This window comes from Periplaneta americana, chromosome 16, assembly GCF_040183065.1.
Source record: "Periplaneta americana isolate PAMFEO1 chromosome 16, P.americana_PAMFEO1_priV1, whole genome shotgun sequence".
NCBI lineage: Eukaryota > Metazoa > Arthropoda > Insecta > Blattodea > Blattidae > Periplaneta > Periplaneta americana.
In genome coordinates, this window is record NC_091132.1 from 68,395,173 (window position 1) to 68,421,358 (window position 26,186).

Consider the following 26,186-nt stretch of genomic DNA (forward strand, 5'->3'; position numbering starts at 1 on the left):
AAATTGCTTCCCTAAAATTTAATTATTCTCTTAGTAATGTCATAATTACTAAGAAAGATAATATTAGAGATCTTGGTGTCTTACTTGATTCTAAATCATATTTCCATGATCATGTGCAATATATTTATACCCATTCATTAAGAATGCTTGGTCTAATTAGATCTATAACTTATTCTTTTCTACTCCTATGTGTCTATTAATTTTATATTATACATTAGTTACAACCAAGCTTGAATATGCATCTGTTGTATGGAACTCCATTACTTCCACTGACTCGGCTAAATTGGAGAATATTCAAAGAAAATTTATTTCCTTGTGTTCTTATAGATTTTTACCTAATTCTGATTATAAATATGAGATTAACTGCAAATATTTTAATTGCTGTAATTTATTTACCAGACGTCAAGATCTTGATTATTTATGTTTTTGTGAAGTCATTAAGGGTGATATTGATTGTGAATCATTCATAAGCAATGTCAGTCTTCGTATTCCTGCTAAGGGTTTAAGATTTCATAATTTTTTTTTATAATGGAAATTCTAAATCTTTTTCTCCGGTCTGCTGATGTATAAAATTTGCTAATTTGCATGGATTGAACTTGGATCCATTTAATGTGTAGTATATACTTTTTTAATTTTTATTTCAGTTACTAATTGAGCCGTTCAGAGCAGAAGTGTGTAAGTCAAAAATGGGTAATGAGTGTTAAACATTCTGTGAAATACAGCGCAAAGTAGCAATTAATATTCAATTTATTTAATCTACTAGTAGTCAGTGGATAGCACGAAGGACTTATTAATTGCTACTTTGCGCTGTATTTTACAGAATTTTTCCTTTAAACCTCATTACTCAATTTTGACTTACACCACTTCTGCTCTGAACGGCTCAATTTATGTCTTTTGTTTAGATATGTATTATAATAATCTCGACATCTTTTATATCTTTGTAATACTATTTATATGATTCCATTCTTTCATTTCCAATTATCATTTTATTTAATTGCCATTATTTTAATTATTCCATTGTACTTTTATTGTAATTTATATCATTGTAATGTTTTTGTTATATTCTTTGTGCTGAACTGCAAATTGGCCACTGGCTGTTGTACAGCACATTAAATATAAGTAAATAAATATATTATTATTGTTATTATTATTATTATTATATTAGTATTAAATATTATTAATTTATTATTAACTGTTATTATTGAATGTAATTAGTTACCACTACCACCGGGTACTTACCCATTTGCAGTGTGAATAAATACATACATACATACATACATACATACATACATACATACATACATACATACATACATACATACATACATACATACACAAGTTACTTCGATCCAAAGAAATTTGAGCGTGGAATTCCGACGTGGAAAACCGACAAACTATACTTCGTTCCATAATGTCTGACAAGAGAATATGTAAATAGTGCTGGCAGAGAGAGAGAAAAGGATAATTGCTATTGAATCACTGGCAGAGGTCTCATTTCACGCTAGTCTTGAAGTTGGGAGGAACTAGAACGCTTCAGACAGATTAACTTCTAGATAAGCGTGGTATGAGACTTCTGCCATTGGCTAAATAGCAATATTATACTTTTCTTTCTCTGTTGGCACTGTTTACACCTCCTGTCATACATTATGGAACGAAATATAGAAGCTAGGATAGCGGTAGGCCTACGCCTGATTTGGTCATCCCTAAGAATATCCCGAAACAAAGTAGAGGTTAGTGGGTCACGACTCCTGGGACCGCATTGTCACAATACCTTCCACATTACGCCTGGAAGATTATGAAGAAAAGTTTCAAGATTTATTTCGCTCCTGGAGTGATGCGACCTATATTCAAATTGCGAAGAAAGGGAAAGACGCGAAAGTCTCCTCCCCACTTGAACCGCAGTCTTTGATGCTCTGTATCTGGCTTTTTTCCAACATAAGAGGAGGTGGCTGTTGACATTAGAAAACGAGCAGAGATCCCGTTCTGTCATACGCAAACGACGCACGCGACGCGGGGGTATCCTGCAGTATCAGGCGAGTAGCCGGTCGGAGAGGTCATGTAGTATTCATGGCGCGATCCGGTGATTGCCCGAGGTGGAAGAGCAATGAAAGCTCCTTCCCCCCCCCCACTCCTCCCTTTCTTCAGCGCCGTTCCCGAGCCGCTGGGATTCTGGATGAGAAAGGGGGAAAAAATCCCTTTGCTGCAATACAAGAGAAGTACAGCTGCCAGATGCAGGTTTCTGTTTGGAGTGACGTCGCCCCCATTGTGCTCCCTTCACAAACATCATCGCCGTCAACGTCTTGAGCACCGCGGCGCAATTATTCCGTCAGAGATCTGATCAAAAACTGTTAATGCTTATTCCTTTACTCTGCAGGAGTGTTAATCTCCAGAGAATTACTTTAATTCAATACTTTTTCCTACACATTCTCTTATTTTATTTAACACTCCTCTCTAAGGGTACGTTTACACTGCAGCCTCGCTGCTGGCAGCCGAGGATGTCGCTGCTCACATGTAGCTGGGATGCTCGCCATGGAATATTTACCCTGCAGTGTTCACATCGCTGCTGGCACATCGCTGTAGTTTAGTATAGTGGAGACTTTCGCGATGACCTCGTCATCTGATGATAGTGATAGCGATTTATTACCGGTTAATAGGAGTGCCATAAATGAATATTTTATTTCTATGTATATTTTGCAATAGGCGATAGCACCTCACTAATCACTGCGAAAACTGATGGTTCCAATCCGTGGTCTGCAAGATCACCTTACCTCAAGCCTTTTAACTTTCCTTTTTATGTGTGGCACATGCGCAAAGACTATTTTTGTATATCTCAATAAGTAAATGCCAGGGGATTTTGAGTGAGTTCACTACATGATACATTGCTATAAGGCATGCATTCGAATTATGATATTCCATTTTTAACAATTCCTTTGAATTTACTTATGTTCTATGGAAAACATGTAGTGTTTGTTTTCGTTAGACTTTGAAATATATTATGGCAGTTGCTCTCGTTTTATTTGAAGTCCCTCTCCCTTCACGGTTCACAAACAAGGCCTGCCTAGCACTCGCAGTACTTACAGTCCTCAAGTACCAAAACGAACGTCAGCCACATGATTCGATTGGATAACACTGAGAGGCGGAGAATTTGGCTGTGGCGGTACATCTTTCAAAGAATAACAGAGGTGTCCTGACCTCGATCTTCTGAATGCATAGTGACTGCACTGTATTGTGACTTCGATGTTCAATAGCGAAGAAGAGCAACATTTTCCGACATGAAATTATTGTTAAAAATCACTTGACTTGTCCCAATGTATTAAATCACAAAATTTGTCGGTCGATTTCTTTAGCACATTAATTGTCACGACCTCCTGTTTAGAGTAAACGGAAGTATTGTATTCTTTATTTCCTTTGGTTTTTTTTTAGAGTTAATAAACTTTATCGTCAAGAAAGAAGAGAGGGTCTCGATTCCTGAAATAAACTAGATATGCTGTTGTGGATCTAGTTACTTTTTCGCGTGGTAAGTACCTCACTATTAGAGATGAGCAAAGCTAACTGCTGTTTTCGCTCGCTGTGTTCGTTGCATTTGTCTTTCGAGTCTCGTCACGTCTCGTCATTCTCGTGCGCTTCAAGTCTCGCTCATCATTCTCAAAATAGGATTTGGTCAGCGTGGAAAGATTTCGTAACTTTGAATAACATACATCATTGAAATAAATAACATTATAAATGTTAAATGAGACAAAAAGACAAAACAGAACAGTATCTTAGTTATCAAAATGTTCTGGTTCTATTGGCCTATGGTTATAGTTATATAAGAAAAAAAATTTCTCAAATAAATTTGCATTTCTAAGAAATATAAAACATAACAATATCTTTTTACTTCAGTTTGCGCACTTGATCTTAACTATATGAAAATTCCTAGCCTTTTAATAAGGGCCTTGTAATTAAATAAAGACTGGGGAACGTATTATTATACACTGAAAGGTAGAGATGATATTTCAAATGGGCTACTTGATTGTTTATACATACTGTATATAACAGTTGACAAAGTAGATAAAAGTTCAGTCAGGTATAAACAGCTGTGGCGATTCAAGACTGCTTGACTTCGGGACTTCGGGACTTCGGGAGTGAGTCAATCTCGAGTCTCGGAACACTCACAAGCAGTCTTTACGTCAAGGACGCGACGTATAGAACATTGTCGTGCGGGTTTTCGGCTTTGCGGGAGCTGTTAGTCTCGCTTTCTCGATCGTTGTTCATCGCTACTCACTACTCATTCCTACTCGATATTGACTAATAACCTTAATTTGTCTTGGTTAGTATTACTATTATTGTTATTACTATTAGTAATCAATGAAAATACCTGAAAGATACTTCGACGAAAGGAATGTATCGAAACATACGACAGCAAAACAAAAAGTAATGGATAATGATGATGATAAATATTGGTATTGTAGGGAGTTGTTGAGTTGATCCGTGATGTGGTGTTGTGCAGGGGAAAAACGATATTTTGCTTTAGCTACAGGTGAAAGGGAATGCTGCTATTGACTACAGATAAGCGCAGCGTTAGCTTCTAACGTCCTCTAAGTAAACAATCGCTAGTTGGAACAGTTTATTTATTTCTGTAATTAAATAGTGATGTGTTTTTTATACTATACAATATAACATATTATGTCTAACTCCGGTGCTCGGAGACAAATACAATTCTTCATCCTTTCTGAAATAATGTTTTAAAGTCGACAGTAGCAATATCTTCCACGATTATGCTTTCCCGCTCAAGGACACGGCTCCATAGTCTAGCCAACAACCATCTCGTTGGATCTTAACAGTAATGGTAGTGACGACGTTTATGATTGCGGTGATATTGGTGATAAATAGGCAAACATACGATTTACACGCTATGAAGACTCACAGGCGTTACGGAGGTAAAGCTTCATGTTTTCATGACCACGGCACTAGAATGAGGTTGTGTGGTCGGCATCACGTTCCAATACTAAATTTGATAGTAGCTGAGTGAACCTCGGGACCGTTCTGACGTTTCTGTAACGAGAAAAACCCCGTCACCGCTCGGGATTGAATACGTGACTGTAGACAGTTCCTCTATCAATTGAGCTTTTTTTATTGGGTTATTGCACGACGCTGTATCAACATTTCAGTTTATTTAGCGTCTGAATTAAATGAAGGTGATAATGCCGGTAAAATGAGTCCGTGGTCCAGCACCGAAAGTTACCCAGCATTTGCCCATATAGGGTTGAAAGAAAACCCTGGAAAAAACCTCAACCAGGTAATTTGCTTCGGCCGGAATTCGAACCCGTGCCAACTGGTTTCGCGGTCAGACGTGCTAACTGTTATTCCACAGGTGTGTACCCAATTAAGTTACCCGGCTGCTTGGTAATAAAGAAACAAGAAGATAAATCTGTATTAATAGTACTAGTAATATTGATGGTGATATTATAGTGGCAGTGATTAGGAGGAGGAGGAGGAGGAGGAGGAGGAGAAGAAGAAGAAGAAGAAGAAGAAGAAGAAGAAAGTTAGCCAAGTATACGTAGCTCAGGAAGTAGCGCGTTCGACTGCTCGGGCATGGGTTCTGTTCCTATTTGGTATAGTTACTTGATTGGGTTCATCCCACCAGTTTTTCCCCAACTCTAAGGCAGATAATATCTGATAATCTCATGGAAAATCGTCGGCATCATCTCTCCAAATGTCATTTCTGTATCATCAATTCCATCGATGCTAAATAACTTAGTAATTGGTACAGCGTCGCTAAAATAATCTCAGGAAGAAGGAAACTATGGTAATAATAGTGAAGAAGAAGAAGGAGAAGAAGAAGAAGAAGAAGAAGAAGAAGAAGAAGAAGGAAGACGAAGAAGAAAACAAAGTCTACAATGTTTGTGATGAATAAGAATGACAAAGAAGAACAGTAGGAAGTCGTATATTTTGAGGGAAGTGTTTGTGACACAATAAACTTGGCGGGAGTTTCACTCATTACAGTTACAACAGAATAGCGCCAGGTACTAGCGCGACAATGTTCCATCAAACCCGTTGATCCCAGGCGAACCTGCAAGAGCTAAGACAGTCTGTCATGAAACGTGATAGTCCTGCCCCCTGGCGGTATGTCTTGTGCTTGATTGCTCTGCATCCTCTAGGGAGCCCAGGGCGCCCGTGTAGCTGTACCGTCATCCCGGCTTAATAGCATTGCGTGACGACTTACCCTGGCTTCCTGATACTGCAGAAATCCAACATTGAACAACAACCCAAGTCTTGTGGTTGTCTTAAAGTTTATGTTTGTTGAATACTCTCGTCTTACTCTTGTAGTGTAAGCATTGGCTAAGGAGTAACATTAACATTGTTTGGACTATTAGTCAGAAACAGTTTGAGTTTGAAGTTTGCGTTGTGCGAACAGTAAAATCCATGTGCGCATGACCGAAACTGTTCAAACCAGTTTGGAACTGCCGTGCGAACAAACCTATTACCAGACAGCGGAGTTTTGGTCCCTACACAGCGACATGACGTCACATCCCTAGGCTTGCGGAGGGAGCGTAGCAAACAGCGTATTCCGAATCTCACCGGACCGGTGGACAACAATGACGTCACGCTGCAGAGGAATAGGAACAAAACTGCTGGAAGGATTGATGGCTGTCATGGCGACTGTGTAAGTTGTTATCTGTGCTACGCTAGAAAAATTTTGCGAAATTTCCGTACTGCCATCTCATTCAAAGAAAAGAGATCATAAACAACTTATTTCTTGAACCGGTAGTAATAACTTGTCCGCTGACATGTTCGCTCATAAGCCATTAACATATTGTTTTTACGCTGTGCTCATTACAAACAATACAGCAGAACTAAAGCAGAACACACCGCCATGACACAACAGTGCACGATGTCATTCGTCTGCTAATTCCCGCCCTATACAAGAACCAATCACATTCACTGATGGCGGCTGATGGAGACTGCCACCACCTCTTCAAGCTGATGGCACCGGTGCGACACCGGTGGAGCATCAATGACGTCATCGTCGGAATTCGGAACACCGTGATGCCATCGGATTGCTCACCGGTGAGATTCGGAATTCGCTCAAAGAGTTCAATGACCACCCTGCAACTGACGTACACCTAATAATGTTCAGTATTGGGACTGGAAATCCGCTGCCTGGTCATTAGCTCATTACCTATTAGCGTGAACTGCAATTGCACTGAAATTATGATGATTATATTTATAATTTATTCGAATGTACAATCTACTTAACACAATATTAACTCTTGTGTAAATGAAAGGCTTAACCTGAAATTAGGGACAATGCCTGGAAAAGTTGTCAGTAATTCTTATCTCTAGCAATTATATTCAAATATACGTGGCGTGCAACACAACAAAAAGGTTTCTTTCGTGTTTGCAGAAACAAAATTTACTAGTTAATTATGGCAAGTAAGCTCCGCTATGGAACTCAGATAAACGACTTCGCTTTTAAGTAAATAGAATTCAGGCGCACAACAAAGAACCGCTCACGTGCGAGTGACATGGCGCGATATTACGTTCCTGCGGCCCGCATTTCCATTAGCCTCTTATCCGCTGATCCACCGTTAATTTGCACTTTGTGAACTATTCCCCGTTATGTGGGATTTACGTATTTCAAATTTGCTGCAGAGTTTCCGCATGCAATTAGCACGGTGTTTACAGGTAAAATGAAACATGTAGGGAAAAACAGTTGACTAGGAACAAGTTCGAAGTTTAATTTATTTTCTTCCTCAGAAATAACATTAAATTAACTTTTACCCATATTTACAACGCAAAGGATTTAATAATTAGACTTTTGGGTATTTCACAATATTTCCTGGATCTTAACATCTTTTTTCCTTTCGGAAAGACGAAGTGCACGTTTCTCTGGATTGAATAAATTACTTTTGGGTCTATGGATGTTTTAAAAATACTAACAGTTTCCTATTTACAAAATTATACATTCGGAATTTTTACTTGTTTACAATTAATTTTGTTTTTCAGATAAGTTGGTCATACAAATTTATAAAAGTATTCTAGTTTTTCAATCATATGACTTACTTAATTTTAATATTATTAACACTTCGATTACGTGTTAAAATACTATATAAAATAAAATATTTCTACAAACGTTTTCGCCTTTTGGGGCATCTTCAGATACTTGTCAATGCGATATCTATTTGAAATTCAATCATAGTATGTGTGTTACGTCATTCTATGAAAGTAATGGCATTCTTAATGTGTTAAAAGTAAGTTCGTTACTCTTCTTCCGTTCACCTTCCTTCCAATGCATCCTTCAGTAGGCAGTTTCTTCTCAGCCAGTGACCCAACCAATTCCTTTTTCTCTTTCTGATCAGTTCCAGCATCATTATTTCTTCACCCACTCTTTCCAACACAACTTCATTTCTTATTCTGTCTGTCCACTTCACACACTCCATTCTTCTCCATATCCACATTTCAAATGCTTCTATTCGCTTTTCTTCATTTCGTTCTAATGTCCATATTTCTGCCCCATATAATGGCACACTCCACACAAAGAAGTTCACTAGTCTCTTCATTAACGTTTACTTTTACCCTATTAAAATATTCAGTGTAGATATCTTTAATGAGTAAAATTAATCCATCTGATACGTCATTTTCTTTTAAAATTGGTTTTCTTGCAACTTAAATAAACATATTAACACGTATAATTATTTCCTGCGATTAGGAAGTTTGGCAACTTTACTGCGGTGACTAAGAGGAGGAACGCTGCTATTCGTGTGTGTATTCGTTGGTGAGTCGGCGATGCGCTGTTGCCAAACTACGCAGACTTTCAGCCTAACTTTCTAATTAAACTTGCATGTAATTATAAAACGCATAGGCCTAATAGAATTTTTACGTACAGTATTTTAATGTATTCTATTGCCCTCTTCAATCTTCTCAGTTATATCACCTCCACCTGTATACACAACCTTCACTAGTACAAAGACACACAAGAATAGGCTTGTAAAAATCCTTAGCACAGCCAGTATTAAGCTATGGTAGTGAAGCGTGGACTGTGAAGTATAAAGATGTCAGTAGAATAACAGCAAGTGAGGTGAGGTTAATGAGAGCAACAGCTGGATATACTCGCTGGGATCATAAAAAAAATTAGGACTTAATGCAAGAACTTCAAATAGAACCCATTATGCAGTTCATCAGCAAATATCAACTTCAGTGGAAGGGTCATCTCGAACGAATGGATCGATGCAGAATTCCAAAAGCACTGTTTCATCACCACCCGCATGGCAAAAGATCTCTGGGTCGTCCGAAGAAGAGATGGACTGAAAATTCTAGTTTGAGACCGTAACAGCCCACTCGGCCTAATACTCGTTAGGAAGACGACAACGACCTGTATACACAATAGTTTTGGTGATTTTGTTTCTGTTTTTCGCGAGCTATTTAATCAATTTTCGTATAATCTGCATGAGTCGATATGCCACATTGAATACCGTCAACACTTTGTTCCTTTACGTTTCAGAATTGTATAACATGAGACTGCTATCCACTTCACATCAAAAGAAAGCTAAACATTTTATCGTCTACTGAATTTGAATCCACGTCCCTTCCATCTATTGAAAAACTGTGAAAAATTTGATCATCACAGACAGCTGTTTTATAAATCTGAAACATATAAAGTTAACACGCATAGATTTGTCACGAAACCTCGTGTTATATGATCACAGAGCTGTTGATCGGGTTTTTCCATGTCACAGCATAAAATTTGCGAGTATTTAATCAGTTCGTGGCACCGAGGTCGGTATGAAGGTGTTAAATGAAAGCTTTGCGTATACAGTGCCATCGAAAACTGTTGGATCCACTTTCAGCAATCTCTGATGTCAGGATGTCAATTTTATACGTTTTCCCCACTTCATGAGTTTTGAATTTTATCGTATTACCATTTACAACGCTGTATATAATTGCATAAAGCAATATTAAACCAATCAAATATTAATCAAATCAACTAATCGAAAAGGGAGTTGCTGGACATCGCTAATGGACCAACATTTTGTGGATGACGCAATCTGACAAGTGCATCGGAGCTCCCGCTGGAAACATAAAACGCCACGGCTTCAGCTATGTCAAATTTTATCTCGCGCTATAAACTGTCCGCCAAAAAACTGTTATCTGCCGAAGGTGCTGACGAAGAAAACAGAGAGAGGGATGAAACATTTCGGTTTTATTTCGTTAATAAAATGAAATGAGAAATATGTTCGCTTAATGCTAGATATCTCGGTAATAAAATGAACATATCGATGAGGAAAAAAACGTTGACAGTAACACTGCACAGAACGACGATGAGTGCTAAAAATTGAGCCGTCGCTTTTTAAAGGAAAATAAAATTCAAAGCGAACAAGATGCACTTAAATGAACGTAATACAGATCGCTGTCTCATCGTCAATCGTCGTCGATAGTTGGCCCAACGTATGACGGGTATAAAAAGCTTAATATTTACATTCTATAAAAGTCATAGTTTCAAATAGTCATAAATAAGAGGTTGTTTTTTTTTCCATTGTTGAGCACTTCACAACTAAACAAATGGCTCTTTTCAACGTTTTAGAGTCACCGACGTCCCTCAGGAGACAGATGCGTTAAGCCTGCTGATCCCTAGTTTCGCTCGGGCGTGGGTTTGATTCCTTCGGTTTTTTCAATAGTAAGGCGAATGTCAGGTAATCTATGGCGAGTCCTCTGCCTCATCTCACCAAATATGATCTCGCTATCACCAATTCCATCGACGCTAAGTAAAGTAGTAGTTGATATAGAGTCGTTTAATAACCAACTAAGAAACTTTACTCAGATAATTTAATGTAGGGTAAAGGTTGGTAATATTGTGATACGAGTAATATTGTGATAGTTCTTTTTGAGAATTTATTACAATTTTACTGAGCGAGAGAAGGACCGGTTTTGTGCAGAAACTTGTCCACGAACATTCCCTTAATATGTTGACACAAAAACCCGATCTTCCTATCGCTCAGTAAAATTGTAATAAATTCTCAAAAAGAACTATCATAATATTACTCATATCACAATTTACCAATTGTTACCCTATATTTTGAATTCGTACACCAGAAACGTTGGTGTGTATCACTAAACATAGAAATCTGTGGACCTATGAGAATTTGAATCGACATGTTCTCATTGTTTCTGTACCAAAGACCTTCAAAACCAATATCGTGGTGACATGTGTTACCAGGAGTTAAGGATGACAGGCAATGGCGGAGAATTTATTCTACTTGGAGCTTTCTTCATTTTCATTAACAAAGGATATTGTCTGTGCAGAAATATACTACGGCTTTACATCGTCAAGCAATGGAAACTAAGCTTAAAATTTAATTTGCATAAAAACACATCGCCTAGTGTGTAAATTAAGTACAGTGAAAAGACCCATCCGCTGGATTTAAGGATAAACTCTGTAGACCTATGCGTATTATGAATTTATAACTGTTGGTCTTTCTTCGATCTACATTCTAAGGCGTTGGTTTAGAAAAGAAAAGAACGTCGCCTAAGATAACACAAAACGTTAGCCTACACGTTATACGGACAAACATAAATAAAAATAAAAAATATATTTGCACTTGCCAATTCAGTCATGTAAACTTAAGGATTGATGAAGTCCCACTGGAGTGTCCTTCCACACCCTCCTCGCAAGAGCGTAGTACGCCTAATTAGACTGATACCATCTGTACGCCAATTACAGAACTACATCGTGCCGCACCGATTTGGGTGTAGGACAAGCAGATCTAACGAAAAGCGGAATATGCCATTAGCCGTATAAAGCGTATAAATTCTGGTAAATTAATAAATAAATGCAATAATGGATAATAAATAAAATTAATTAATAATAAAGAATTAAACGAAATGAATACACAATAAATAAATGAAGCATGACATTAAGTATATTTACCAAATTTAATATGTATTGCTCAAAGTGACTACCGTTTAAGCAATTCTCGCACCTTCGGATAAAGGACTGCATTCGAATGTCATTAATCCTTTGATTCGTAGGTTTTTGTTTACTCATATTTCCGGAAACTCTCCTCTAAAACGTCCCTTCACTTTCTTTCAACCTTTCTTTCTCATTCTACAATAATTTTTCGCTATGTTAAAATTAAAGCCATTATATTCTCCCTCTTTTCCAAATACTAACACAATTTATTGTCGCAATGAACATAACAAGCAACCAATACATCTGCACTCCACCAAATTGGGCTGTTGACTGCTGGCGGGATTATCCGCCACACATTCCCATAGTATTCGTGATCTTGTGTACGCAGTTGTGAACTACACTGCTCATTCGATATCACGGTACTATTGAAATTATTATAATATTGAAATGTAAAGTAGTGTAGAATAATGGAGGAAAACAAGAGAACCCCGAAAAAAATATCAGGAACCCTGACTCCATTCTTCACAAATACGACTCCTCCATCTCCGGGAATCGAATGAGGATGCGCAGTGATTACAGTAAGACAGCGCTGTGCCAAATGAACTATCAAGGTTGCTATTTATTTATTTATTTATTTATTTATTTATTTATTTATTTATTTATTTATTTATTTATTTATTTATTTATTTATTTATTTATTTATTTACTTATTTATTTATTTATTTTTATTTACTTATTAATTTTAATTTTTATTTATTTACTTGTTGCATATTTATTTATTTATTTATTTATTTATTTATTTATTTATTTATTTATTCATTCATTTACTTATTCACTTATTTGTATATATGCATTTATTTACTCTGCAAGTGGGCAAACACCCGGTGGCAGTGGTATACACAATATGAAAAATACAAAATAAAATTACAATACAATTATACAATACACAATAAACCTATGTACACAATACAATAAGAATACACAATACAATTTAACACAATAATTACAATTAATAATAAAACATAAAACAACCTAATTTTACAATACAACCTACATATGTATAGGCCCTACATAAGTTTCAATAGTCTTTCACTTTACTCTCATCTCACTCACTGTAGTGGCACTATGACGCATTTCACTGACACTTTAGGACACATTTCACTGACACTCTATAACACATTTCATTGACACTATAGAACACATTTCATTGACGCTATAAATTATCACTGATCGGAACTATTCACTGCACTGTAAAGCCGTAACATCACTGACTCACCTCGCTTCACTGATACAGCAGTTCAAATAAGACAAATAATTACACCCTTATGCATACTTATAAACAGAACTACATTTAAGCTAAACATTTCTAGTCTAAGACCCTCTTACACGCTATTTTTAAATAATTTAAACTTATTTGTTTAATTTTTTACTAATTAATTTATTAATCTGTTTGTTTACATATTTATGTTTGTATTTATTTATTCATATTTCATTTACTTATTTGTTTCTTTATTTACTTATTACTTAATTATTTATTTAATAGAATTGTTACTGTTTATTTATTTGTTTTAATTTGTTGGGTTATTTAGTTATTTATTAATTAATTAAATTATTATTCATTTATTTATTTTCTTCTTTGCTTATTCACTTATTTATTTATTCATTTATTTACTTACATATTTATGTATATATATATATATATATTCATTCATTCACTCATTTCTTTATTTACTTACTTATTTATTAATTATTTATTTATTTACTTATTTATTTATTTATTTTTGTTTGTTCGTTTCTTCGTTTGTTTGTTTGTTTTCTGTTTACTTGTTTACAGTCATCTGTCATTTTCATGTCTGAAATATATAGGCCTATTAACTTGCTGAATAAAAATAAATGTAAAAGATAGTGGACATGACGTATGCCCTATTAAATAGTTTTATTTCTTTTTTTTTTAAGCAGTTGGTTCCTGTACGTGGGTCTTTGAGTGCTCACCTCTCGTATGCGGAATATAAAAGCAATAGCTACATAATTTAGTGGAAAATAAACTTGCAATAATCCGATTGCAGGCGCTGTATCGTGCCGCCCCGCCTGGACGCAACAGTGCAGATAGCGCCGGGCCGTCATCTGCAGGGTGCCAACTGCGTGATAACGGAGACATTACTCGCAATCTGCCCCCAGTAATGACCCCCGTTCGCGACTTTTACAGTTGTGTTTACACTGCACATAACTCTGGTAATGACGTTTGTATCGAGGCCATTAGAATCGCAAACTAACTCCGAAGAACCCAAATTTGTGTGCCGTCCCTGTTTTATGTCGCGATCGGCGGGTTCATTAACGCTAATAGCGCTGCAGGGACTGTGCGCGCAACAACAGACTAAGTCCACGAGTTTTTCTCTTATTGACGTGTTTTGAATGAGCGAGTGAGTTTTGTTTAGATTTCCACAGAGTTGAGAGGGGAAGAGCGGGGAGAAAAATGCTCATATTCACTTTCTCATTACACGGAGTACTGTGACGCTCAAAAGTCTATTTCGAGATTTTGATTAAAATACGCTTTTTCATCAGTTCTGGTACGGAAAGAGCGATTTCAGACAGCCTATATATTTGCTTCTCTTTTTTGCTGTCCATTTGCTACCTGCCTGTACAGCAATTATTTTTAAAATATTTGACACATTCTCTACCTATTCAATATTTTAAATTTAGTTTGAGTTATTTCGATCATAAACCATGGAGTTCCACGAGATAGAGGAAGGCTAAGACTCCCACTTTCACAGACAATCGGCATTATTAAGTAGCAGTATTCGTATATTCTGGATTAGAGTCGTGCACAACCGGTTATGAAAAATAGAAATTATAATATATTGCTATTGAACGCCTGGCTCTATAGTTTGTATGCAAATCTCTTCCATCTCGCGGAGTGTCTCAGATAGATAAACTTTATTGTCAGAGGCATATATGCATAGACATTGTCAATAAAATACATTAATACATTAATTACAATAAGTCAAATATAAAATACATTAGGCAAGAGTTCAAAAACCCACACGTGCATCCTCTAGACTTTAAGGACACAAATGTATTAATTTATTTTTGTATATCCCCTGTATTTAAGAGTATTATTTGTATATTTAATATCCTCAGGCAAGCTATTGTAAGTTTTAATACCAGAAACCATGTAAGTTCTGCTAATATTTGTAAGGTGGTTTATCGGAATACTTAAGCTATTTTTATTACGAGTATCATAAGTATGAAAATCACTATTTTGGTGAAAGTCAGAAAGATTTGAATAAATTAATTGCAATACATTAATAGTACATTATGCAACGAGCCTATAATGTTGGTAATTAAGACGCGAGTATGTTTGTTTATCAAATGAGCGTAAGCGAGTTTCATAATTTTCATATGAGCGTCTTAATTACCATTATAGGCAAGTTTCATACGACTTTTTATGCTCGACCATATTTCTAACTTGAAATTATTCAGAAGTATTCATTTTATTCGCATCTCACTGAAGAGCAGAAGTGACCTTGTGCAAGCTCGTAAATTGTGAGATTAGCGCAGACGCGAAAATATTGATTTTTTCCGAGGAACAATAATGTCATTGACCTTGATATAATTTAGAGAATAACATGAACTAATTTTGATATAACCTGGAAATTGATTCAGAATTGAAAAACGAGATGATAAATTGAATTTATTTGAATATTAATTACAATTAACGCTAATTATTATAGTAACAGAACATAACCTTCTGCGACAGTATTGGATTTCCAGCCTCCGTGACGTTTCCCTCGTTTCTTTCGATTGCATATCCGAGAATAATCGAAAACCTGAACTTTAATGAATAGGTGTACTTTAATGACATGCATTTAAGGACTGCTACCAGGTGTATAATTACTACATTTCGGCATGGTCGAGCATAAAAATATATATGCCATAAACAGTGAGAATATTATACTGTAAAAAATATTCTCTACAGGAGGTTCTACTATCAACACCAGCCATGCACCTGACAATACGCTTCTGAGTCATAAAAATGTCATTCAACATTGTTCCAGATCCCCAAAAACATATGTCATATGAAAGCCTTGACTCAAGTTGTGCAAAATAAAAAGACATTAATACATCATGATTAATTATAGTCCTCAAAATTCTGATTTGATAGCACATTCTGTTAGGGTCTGTTTATCGAATATTCGAGTTGTTTCTCATTCTTTGTGGGTGGACAGCAAAGACAGACCACATTGAGCCATGCAGGAGTTACAAGAGCCCTTGCAAGGACGCGTTATCATCGTGTAGGTCTACCATTTAATTGATAATTCTTCCTCTCTCAGTACATTCAATCAATCATCCACCGATTCATTGGTTCAATCATACATAGATTCATGGATTCATTCATGTATGAATTGATTGATTCATTTAGTCATTGATTCACTGATTAATTGATTGATTCATTCATTCATTAGCTGATTCATTCATAGATTTATTGATTCTTTCATTCATCCAGTACAGGTGTTACAGTTGGATGGATACCTTCAAGGGCAAGAATATGCTTCGTGAAAGTACAACAAATTGAGCTTCAGAGTACTTTTCTTAATGTTAATACCACTCTATTTTCTTAAAAATGATTTAGTAATGAAATAATAATGCAGTTCTTTAGAGTAATTAAAAGGCATTATAAGTAACAACTAGGTACTGTTTTAGAGGTATGAATTTTGAGTTTAAAATGTAGATATTATAGAATTTAGACCTATGTACTTATTTGCTCTTCTCTTTAGTAAGCAATTGTAATTTATTTTATTCTTGCATTTCTTTATGCATCAGATTTCATATTCTGCATTATACTTATTTCCCGACACAGGACTTCTATGACATATTGATCCCACGGTATGACAGATGTGGGAAATATGTTTGAAAAACTTCTCAATAATTGCTGTAGGCCTATTTGTTCCAATAAATCTTTACATGAAATTTTGTTTTCTTTCTGTAAGCGGCCCCAGGGAAACTTACTTTCTGGACGCACCTCGTATAAAGTAATTTAAACAGTTCAATCCACGACAAATTTTCATGAATAGCTCTCATTCTCAATGTTAATGATAAGAAATTCTGCTTTATGGAGATAACAGAAAGAAAAAATGATTCTTACAACTTTTCGAGTCAATCTCTATCATTAGGCCTATTATTTATATTTTAAGTGCTTAATTGTACTATAAATATGATACATTTTGTGGAAACGAGCCATTGTCATTGAAAAATCAATTCATTGACTTTCCGTACGATTTGTCCACTGCTTGCTTTAAGAGGTATGTCGAGTGTTGCATATTGCAGCAGAATTTCCAGTCCTACCAATGAATTTGTGATAAATTGGTCACGTAGCATGGCATTTCGTGGCTTCTGCGGTAATGAGGGCGCCCAGCAGAGAAGTTCAAACGAGTAAAGTTCTCATTTATGTAACTTCAATAAGGTCTGTAATGGCAAATCACGCAGCAGGAACAATGAAGGCGATGTATGCACATATATACACAGTGGGCAAAAAAGCGGCACAAAATTTAAATAGTTATATCCCAGTAGCTAATAAATTCACTTGAAAGTTTATTTCACAGGCAAATTTCACAGTCCTTGTAGACCGGGAAAGTACTGTAATATTTAATTTTTTACCATTTAATAAACATTATTTTTTTATTTTTGTAAGGCAGTGCAAAATCGATCGTTTATGCCGAACTAAGCATTAGGGCCTATGGTCTTACGAGTTCAACAGGCGAAGCCGTTTGTTGCGTTATCATTATTTGTTTTTATTTTCTGTTTTGATACCGTATAATTGTCCCTACTGATACTTCTTATACTGTGGTTTTGAGTTCTCATTTTGTGAATAATTTGTCGCTTAACGAACGAAGACAAGATTTTTATTAAACAATTCCACCAATATGATAATTTATCTGACCGTCAAATTGTAAGGAACTACGCTCAGCGAGAATGGTCTGTTTCAAGTGTGTAACGATTGATTAGCAAGATATGGACATGATATCCCTCCTGAGAGATTATTGCGTGAAAGATCGCATTTCTCATATTCTCTGATGGTTTCCGCTGGAGTTTCAAACGAGATCTTAATCCTATAGGCTATTTTGTATGCAGTCAACTACAAAAAGCAGTTGACTACAAAACAAGAATTCGTAATATTGAACATTCAAGACAATGCCTTCTTGAATGTTGGGACCGGCTTGATCAAAGACAGATATCAAGCGCTATCGCACAATGGAGAAGACGCCTACAAATGGTTGTGCGGGCAAATGGCGGTCACATAGAGCATCATTTTTAATTCTGATTATTTAACAAATCATTCATATTATTATTAATTTTACCAGCATTCAGTTTCTGCATTCAGTTTCTGAATTTTGAAGTAATAAATCGTCTTCAAAACCCACATTTTTCGCATCATTATGTATTGACCTCCATAAGATTTTAATTGAGCCTGAAAAAAACATAATAAAAAGTCCTGCTTATCTTTAAAGTCTACTCTTTCCAGCAGTGTATTAATTAATAATTAATGTTACACATTTCCGAAAATAGAGTATTTCTAATTTTGTGCCGGTTTTTGGCCCACTGTGTATATATAGGGTGTTAAAAATATCCAATATTTTAGGAGGTGATAGTATGCATCAAAACAAGAAAAAAATGTCTAATAAACATGGGTCCTACAACACATACTTTCTGAGATCTGAACACTTGTTCATAGGAAGTGCTCAATGTGATGTCCATTTATGACGATGCATTTTTCTGCCCTACAATACAGCAGGTTACCAGATAATCATACCATAGTTGACGCCTCTGGTATGGAATACTGATACGTCGCAAGGAATACTGAAAAGAAAAGTTTGGTTGCGGATACCAGCGGTATTCAGCAGAGATGGTGTTGTGAATTTTCGTAATCAGCATGTGTGAGCTGATGAAAATTCCCTTGCAGTTGAAGAAACAAGGCATCAACACCGATTCTCAATCAACGTATGGGCAGGCGTTCTTGGCGATAGATTAAGGGCCATACGTGCTACCACAGAGATTAACTGGGGCTCGTTATCAGGACTTTCTTATTAACGTATTTCCTACCTTGCTGGAGTATGTGCCATGTCAGCACAGACTACAGATGTGGTTCATGCACGATGGCACACCAGCACATTTTTCCGCAATGATTGTGAATACCTGACGTTGACATTTCAGGACCGCTGGATTGATTGAGGAGGCCCCACGCCTTGCCTTGCTCGTTCCTCAAATTTAAATTCCCTAGACTTTCTTTGTTATCAAGAACAACCAGATCAATTTCAAAGAGTGCGTGATTCTTTACGCCGAAGGGCAAAGGAATGCATTGCCATGAATGGACGTCACATTAAGCACTTCCTATGAACAAGTATTCAATATGTGTTGTAGGACCCATATTTATTATACATTTTTTTCTTGATTTGATGCATACTAGAACCTTCTAAAATATTGGATACTTTTTTAACACCCTGTATATAAAATTACGAAAATCTGAATAAAAGATGACGTTGACATTCCGAAAATTAAAATAGGAGAAGTGTGAAATCTGCAAGGAAAGAACTATTATTTCACCTAAAGAAGCATATAAAAATTCCTCTTTAATACTTTGGAGAAGTCAAAGCCTTGGAAGTAGTCTTCCCTAATCACTTTTTTTTTTCAGAAAATTTCACTGGATCTACCTCTGATCAAATTAAAGTCCTCTAGCTAATTGACTGACCTATAGTTGTACGCGTTCTGGTTTAAAATCACTTTAATACACAAATTCGCATTCCCTCGATTGTGTGTGAAGATTCGGAGAGCACGCGTTTTCATATTACGAAACAGAGTGACGCTTCGAACGCGGTTGTTATCATCCCGTGACGTGGCGTAAGTCGCTCTGTGGAATTAGATTACTTGCTAATAATCGGCAAGCCTGGAACACAAAGTAATTACCAACTTGCGGACTCGTGATGTCCCTTTCTGCTCTCGCTTGATTAGCATCGGCCACTTCATTTGCACACGCCCGTCAAGTAATTATTAATATACATCCATTAAGACTTAACTGATTTTGCACTGAAATCCATTAGCGAAGTCCTTTCGCGGTTCGACACCTCTCGACGAGTGTTGGGATGCCAGATATTGTTCCTCGCTCTTTCACAGAATTGAAGAGATTTGGATTTTTTAAATATGACTAGTACACTTTTACTACGTCATACTACTTTTCACCAATAAAACAGTACGGAACGACGTATTTCAACCAATTATGGCTGCTTATGCTACAATTTTTGTCACCTCCCTAGCATTTGTTTTTTTGTTTGCCAACATTGTAATTTCAATAATTGTGACTCTTTGCGGGGAAAGGGACTTAAAGTCGTGAAAGTAAATTTTACAGGAGAACAAAATAACGAGTTTATGATGTAAAAACTGCATTTCTAAGTTTTAACATCTTGCGCTACCTGTAGGTAGCTAAAGTAGGACGTAGTTTTGTTACTTGCCACAAAACCGCGCAAAATGAGTTTTACTAACTGAATGCCGACAGCAGAAAAGGGACCCAAAGTCATTTATGGGATTATAATATTGCCGATTTTAGGTCCCTTTCATGTTGTACTGTAATCAGCTGTTGGAATTGTCCGTGATTTAATGCCATGGAGAAGGAAATTAATATATAGAGACATCATTTTATTTTTACTAACATTTCTAATATTAACCTGGCTATAGCTTTGCACCCCCTTCCACGACTGGAGTTTGATGATACTGGCGTAAAATACAAACAAATCACTTTACTTGGTATAGGAGGAAAGAAAAGTAGTTCATCTATTTACGTAAACTAGGAATTATCGCGATTTTGAATTTGATAAAATTTTCATTAGGTTTTTATTTAATCAAAATACAGTATAGTATTAACAATACGTGTTTTTACTCTCGAACTGAGCTATCCATTCGGATATATTCATTATGCAGTGTATATTATACTGTGTATAGCACATTAGCGTACAATTTAGAGAATGAAGTTAATTTGAAAAATAATCATAATATGGATATTTAAACACACATTTTAAAATGGTGGCCTTTCATTTCGATACAGGCTTCAGTTCTTTTGTGCATATTATCGTACTATAGACTATTGTACCTAATTCCAATTACCAGTTTCGTCCTTCGTACTAGTAACTCATGTGGAAATAATTCTGTACTTAATCTGTAAAAGATTACCTGACGTACTGTAAATTCAGTCTTCACTTCTGCCCGATCCGAAAAGATAAAATTACTTAGATATGCTATATACTTTCCATCCAAGTAGTTATGTCGCAGGGTCGTAGAAAGGAAGAAGGTCCTTTTGTTTAAGTTAATTTTAAACAGTTGTATAGGCTAATATTACGTAGACGCCCAATTCCTAACAGAAATTAATGTTTTCAGAAAAGAGCTAAGACAGCCCAGACATTAGCATTTACAGAGAGGCGAGCAGAAGTAGATGGGGAAAATCGGGATGAGACGTAGGCAAACGGACGACAGTACCTGTACGAAAATATGATTCAGTATTGAAAACTCTTTCGTCACTGAAAAACGCGAATATATTTATGGAACGTACTATACTCACTAACTCAGTACTGTTTAGTATCACCGTAAGGCAATCTGACTGCATACGCGGCCTTGGTTCTGTGTGGAGGACGATTGGAAGTTTACTAGTAGAAGGGGTGGGAGTGAAGTACATTCAAAAACTCAGGTACAATAAAAATTGAAGTAAAAATAAAATGATGTCCCTGTAGAAGGTTTAAGTGAAGAATTTCAAACGTTTCATACTGTTTATTTTACATCACGTGACAGTGAAAGTGAAACAGAAAGAGACGTGGAGAATGAAAAACCTGATAGCCAGCTAGAAGACATTGTTTCAATTATTGTTTTAAGTTTTTTATGTTTTCTGTATGTATTTCATATCAATTCCATGCTGTAACTTAATTTTTAATGTGTGTTGTATCTCATATTAATTTGTTTATGTTCACTTTATGTTCAACTCATTTTGCAGAACGAATTTCATACTTGAAGTGTCAACAACATCCATGCCAGATAGTTTTTTGTTTCTCCTCAAAATATATGTTTTGTGTTTTCAAAATAATTGTATAGGTCTACTAGTATTCGTACCGAAGTAACGTTTTAGTTGGCATTAACCAAGACAAGCAGATACGTGATATCTTATACTATAGTAGAAGCAAATTTGTGACTTGTAATTGAATTACGTCAGTGTTTTATATGAACTTTGTGTAACCTTTTTACTTCTCGTTGAGGAAGACTGTGGTGAAGGCAAATTTGTAACTAATAATTTAGCCCTGTTAGTGTCGAATAGGCCTATAAATTGTTACCTTACTATTTTCTGAATATTTATGAGAATTTCCCCGTTTAATTTTGTTATAAAGAAAGTCTACAATCTGTAGTAGAAAAGTAGAGTAGTAGGATAATGGTTGATAATATTATGATACTAATAATATTATGATAGTTCTTTTTGAGAATTTTATTACAATTTTACTGAGCGAGAGGAAGATCGGTTTTTTTCTGCGTCAACGTATTAAGGAAATATTCGTGGACAAATTTCTACACAAAATCGGTCCTTATCTCGCTCAGTGAAATTGTAAAAAAAAAAAAAAATTCTCAGAAAGCACTATCATAATATTATTAGTATCACAATATTACGAACCTTTACCCTATGTAGACCAAACTATGCCAATTTGCGTCAACAGTTTATCCAGCAGATTATTCAAGGAAATGTTTTATGCTATTTTAGGAGATGTTTCTGTGCTTGACAATTAGTATACGCAGCTACTTTTCTGTAGTTAACTTTTCCGCGAGAATTCCAACTGATAATTTAGATTACAGAATCCTCTTTCAAGTTTTCGCGTCAGCTTTTCTCCTACTTCAAAATTCATCTACGCCCGTGTCATCGTCTCTTCACTAATTAGTGTTTTATTAGGCAGAACATGTCTGAGATCGAGCTACAGAGCGCAACAAGTGCTCCAAATTGCATTGCGACACTTTTATTTGAAGCGTAAAATGAAAGGGTTAGAATTTTTAAGGACGAGAGAATTTCATAGGAAAGCTCAGAAAGAAATTAGATTTATATCCAGATATTAATGAGTATCATTTTAATTACAGCAAAGACTCCGCAAATTCTTTTGAACTTCCACCATCAGCGATCATGTTTACATATTTCAGTTAAGAAATAACCTTCTGTGACTCAATTAGCAAAGTTATTGGATCCGAGTTTGGTCTCGACAGAGAACTAGAGATTTATCTTTCTGGAAAGTGTAACCACACCTCTTTCCATCAAACGAACACACAAAGATAAGATCTGTTTATTAATAATAAAAATAATTCACTGTGGGCTAAAGCAAGGAGATGCACTATCACCTTTACTTTTTAACTTTGCTCTAGAGAATGCCATTAGGAAAGTCCAGGATAACAGACAGGGTTTGGAATTGAACGGGTTACATCAGCTGCTTGTCTATGCGGATGACGTGAATATATTAGGAGAAAATCCACAAACGATTAGGAAAACACGGGAATTTTACTTCAAGCAAGTAAAGAGATAGATTTGGAAGTAAATCCCGAAAAGACAAAGTATAATTATGATTGTCTCGTGACGAGAATATTGTACGAAATGGAAATATAAAAATTGGAAATTTATCTTTTGAAGAGGTGGAAAAATTCAAATACCTGGGAGCAACAGTAACAAATATAAATGATACTCGGGAGGAAATTAAACATAGAATAAATATGGAAAATGCCTGTTATTATTCGGTTGAGAAGCTTTTATCATCCAGTCTGCTGTCAAAAAATCTGAAAGTTTGAATTTATAAAACAGTTATGTCACCGGTTGTTCTTTATGGTTGTGAGACTTGGACTGTCACTTTGAGAGAGGAACATAGGTTAAGGGTGTTTGAGAATAAGGTGCTTAGGAAAATATTTGAGGCTAAGAGGGATGAAGTTACAGGAGAATGGAGAAAGTTACACAACACAGAACTGCACGCATTGTATTCTTCACGTAACATAATTATGACCATTAAATCCAGACATTTGAGATGGGCAGGGCATGTAGCACGTATGGGCGAATCCAGAAATGCATATAGAGTGTTAGTTGGGAGGCCGGAGGGAAAAATACCTTTGGGGAGGCCGAGACGTAGATGAGAAGTTAATATTAAAATGGATTTGAGGGAGGTGGGATATGATGATAGACACTGGATTAATCTTGCTCAGAATAGGGACCAATGGCGGGCTTATATGAGGGTGACAATGAACCTCCGGGTTCCTTAAAAGTCAGTAAGTAAGTAAGTATAGTACGTACGTTACACTATGAACAGCTGACTGATGTTAGCAGTCTGGCCAATGTACAGTAGTGGCAAAAAAACCGGACCGACCCTTGTAGCTGATTTCAGAGCCTTGTTCACTCCAGAGCACGATAGACTGGTAACTAAGACTTTCGTGGTTCGAATCCTGCCTGGGAAGGAAACTTTTTTTGTTCCTTATTCAAATTTACTCCCAATACTTTTCGATTACAGCGATATTTTACTACTTAATTAACTTATTCCCAGAACATGATTTTTTTTGCCTTTAATATACATACTCCACCATCAACTTTAATGTAGAAGAGTAAAAATGATTCAGGTACTTGTAATATTTCGTGTTCAATTGGAATGATTTTTATTTCGTTCTGTTAAGTGAAGTTTGAATTGTTTAAATAAAATTCAGTACAGTTCGAGTACAGTGATTTGTCTCGTATAATGTATATTATTTAACACTGCCTTTTGGGTATGAATTTTACATGCACTGTAGCGTACATAGAAGGCAGTGGTTTTCATTAGAGCAGTTACGTATTTGTAATATTTCAACATACTTAGCTAAAAGGAGAAGAGTTCAGCCGCCACCGTGGATCGTGTCCCGGTATAGCTCAGAGGAAAAGAGTGCTCAGCGCGCATAGCTGAGAGGTCCCGAATTCGATTCCTGGTGCCGGAACGAATTTTTCTAAAATTAATAGATACTTAGCTAGGTTGGCAACTCTAAATTCAGTAAAATCAAATTTCAATCGTGGCGGCCGTTTGCTCTAACGACGAGAAAACATACTATCAGGCAAAAAGCGTATTTCAGTAGAGATATACTCGTAAGTTCGTATGTGATGAAAACGAGATATGCCACATTAACTTAGTGTTGTATGGAGTTTGGTATTGTTAGTTTCTCGCTGTTTTAATAAGTTTTTTAGATCCTAATTCCTCTTTTCTTTTTCTGTTTCAGAGCAATGACAGCTGGCAAGGGCATGACAGCGATCAGGTGAGTAGAAGTAATTTGGAAGAGAGATAAGTGAGGTGTCATCCCCGCGTCACAGCGGATTTGGGAGGCGTGGAGAGCGAAAGTTCGTGGCCGCTGACGTGAGCAGAGCTGTCCCGGTCGCATTTGACACAATCCGTTTATGTTTTATATTTTTCGTGCGCTAATCCTGTGTGACTGTTCGAGCGATGGCAATCCCGCTATTCCTTGGTGTTAATTGGGCTGCAGAGCGAGCAAGGGCTTACAAAAGACAGTCGCGTCAATTCTACTTTATGCTGTAAAGAGGATTGTAGGAGTATGTTGGTGCAAAATGTAGTGTATACCTTTTTCGGTTGCAATAACTTATATTTTATTATGAAGAGAATTAGCTTTGTTTTATTTCGATCTTAATAGTATTAATATGATATATATTGAAATGCAGGAAATGCGGCTTTGAAGAGGGAGTCCTTATTTTCACGTAGAATTTACAAACTGATGTGCAGTAGAACCTCTATTATCAGTGATAATGAAGGGGTGGGTTTGAACGGTTAATAAAAAATATCGGATAATCCATATATAAAAGATATTTGTAAATTTAATGAACAATCAGCGTATTCCGAATCTCACCGGACCGGTGGAAAACAATGACGTCACGCTGCAGCGAAATAGGAACAAAACTGCTGGAAGGATCGATGGCTGTCATGGCGACTGTACAAGTTGTTGTCTGTGCTATGCTAGCAAAATTTTGAGAAATTTCTGTACTGCCAACTCGTTCAAAGAAAAGAGAGCATAAACAATTTATTTCTTGAAACCGGTAGTAATAACTGGTCCGTTGACATGTTCGCTCATAAGTCATTAACATATTGTTTTTACGTTGTGCTCATTACAAACAATACAGCAGAACTAAAGCAGAACACACCGCCATGACACAACAGTGCACGATGTCATTCGTCTGCTAATTCCCGCCTTATACAAAAACCAATCAGATTCACTGATGGCGGCT

General features: G+C 36.2%; 1 protein-coding gene across 7 annotated transcripts in view; it reads left to right on the forward strand.

The window, feature by feature from the left end:
- dlg1 (discs large 1) overlaps positions 1–26,186 on the forward strand; it is a 1,351,531-nt gene that overhangs the window by 559,624 nt on the left and 765,721 nt on the right. For all 7 annotated transcript variants that reach the window (XM_069849439.1, XM_069849443.1, XM_069849448.1 and 4 more), the window contains one exon: positions 25,172–25,207. In XM_069849439.1, coding sequence (XP_069705540.1) covers positions 25,172–25,207 — 36 coding nt within the window. The remainder of the gene's footprint in view (positions 1–25,171; positions 25,208–26,186) is intronic.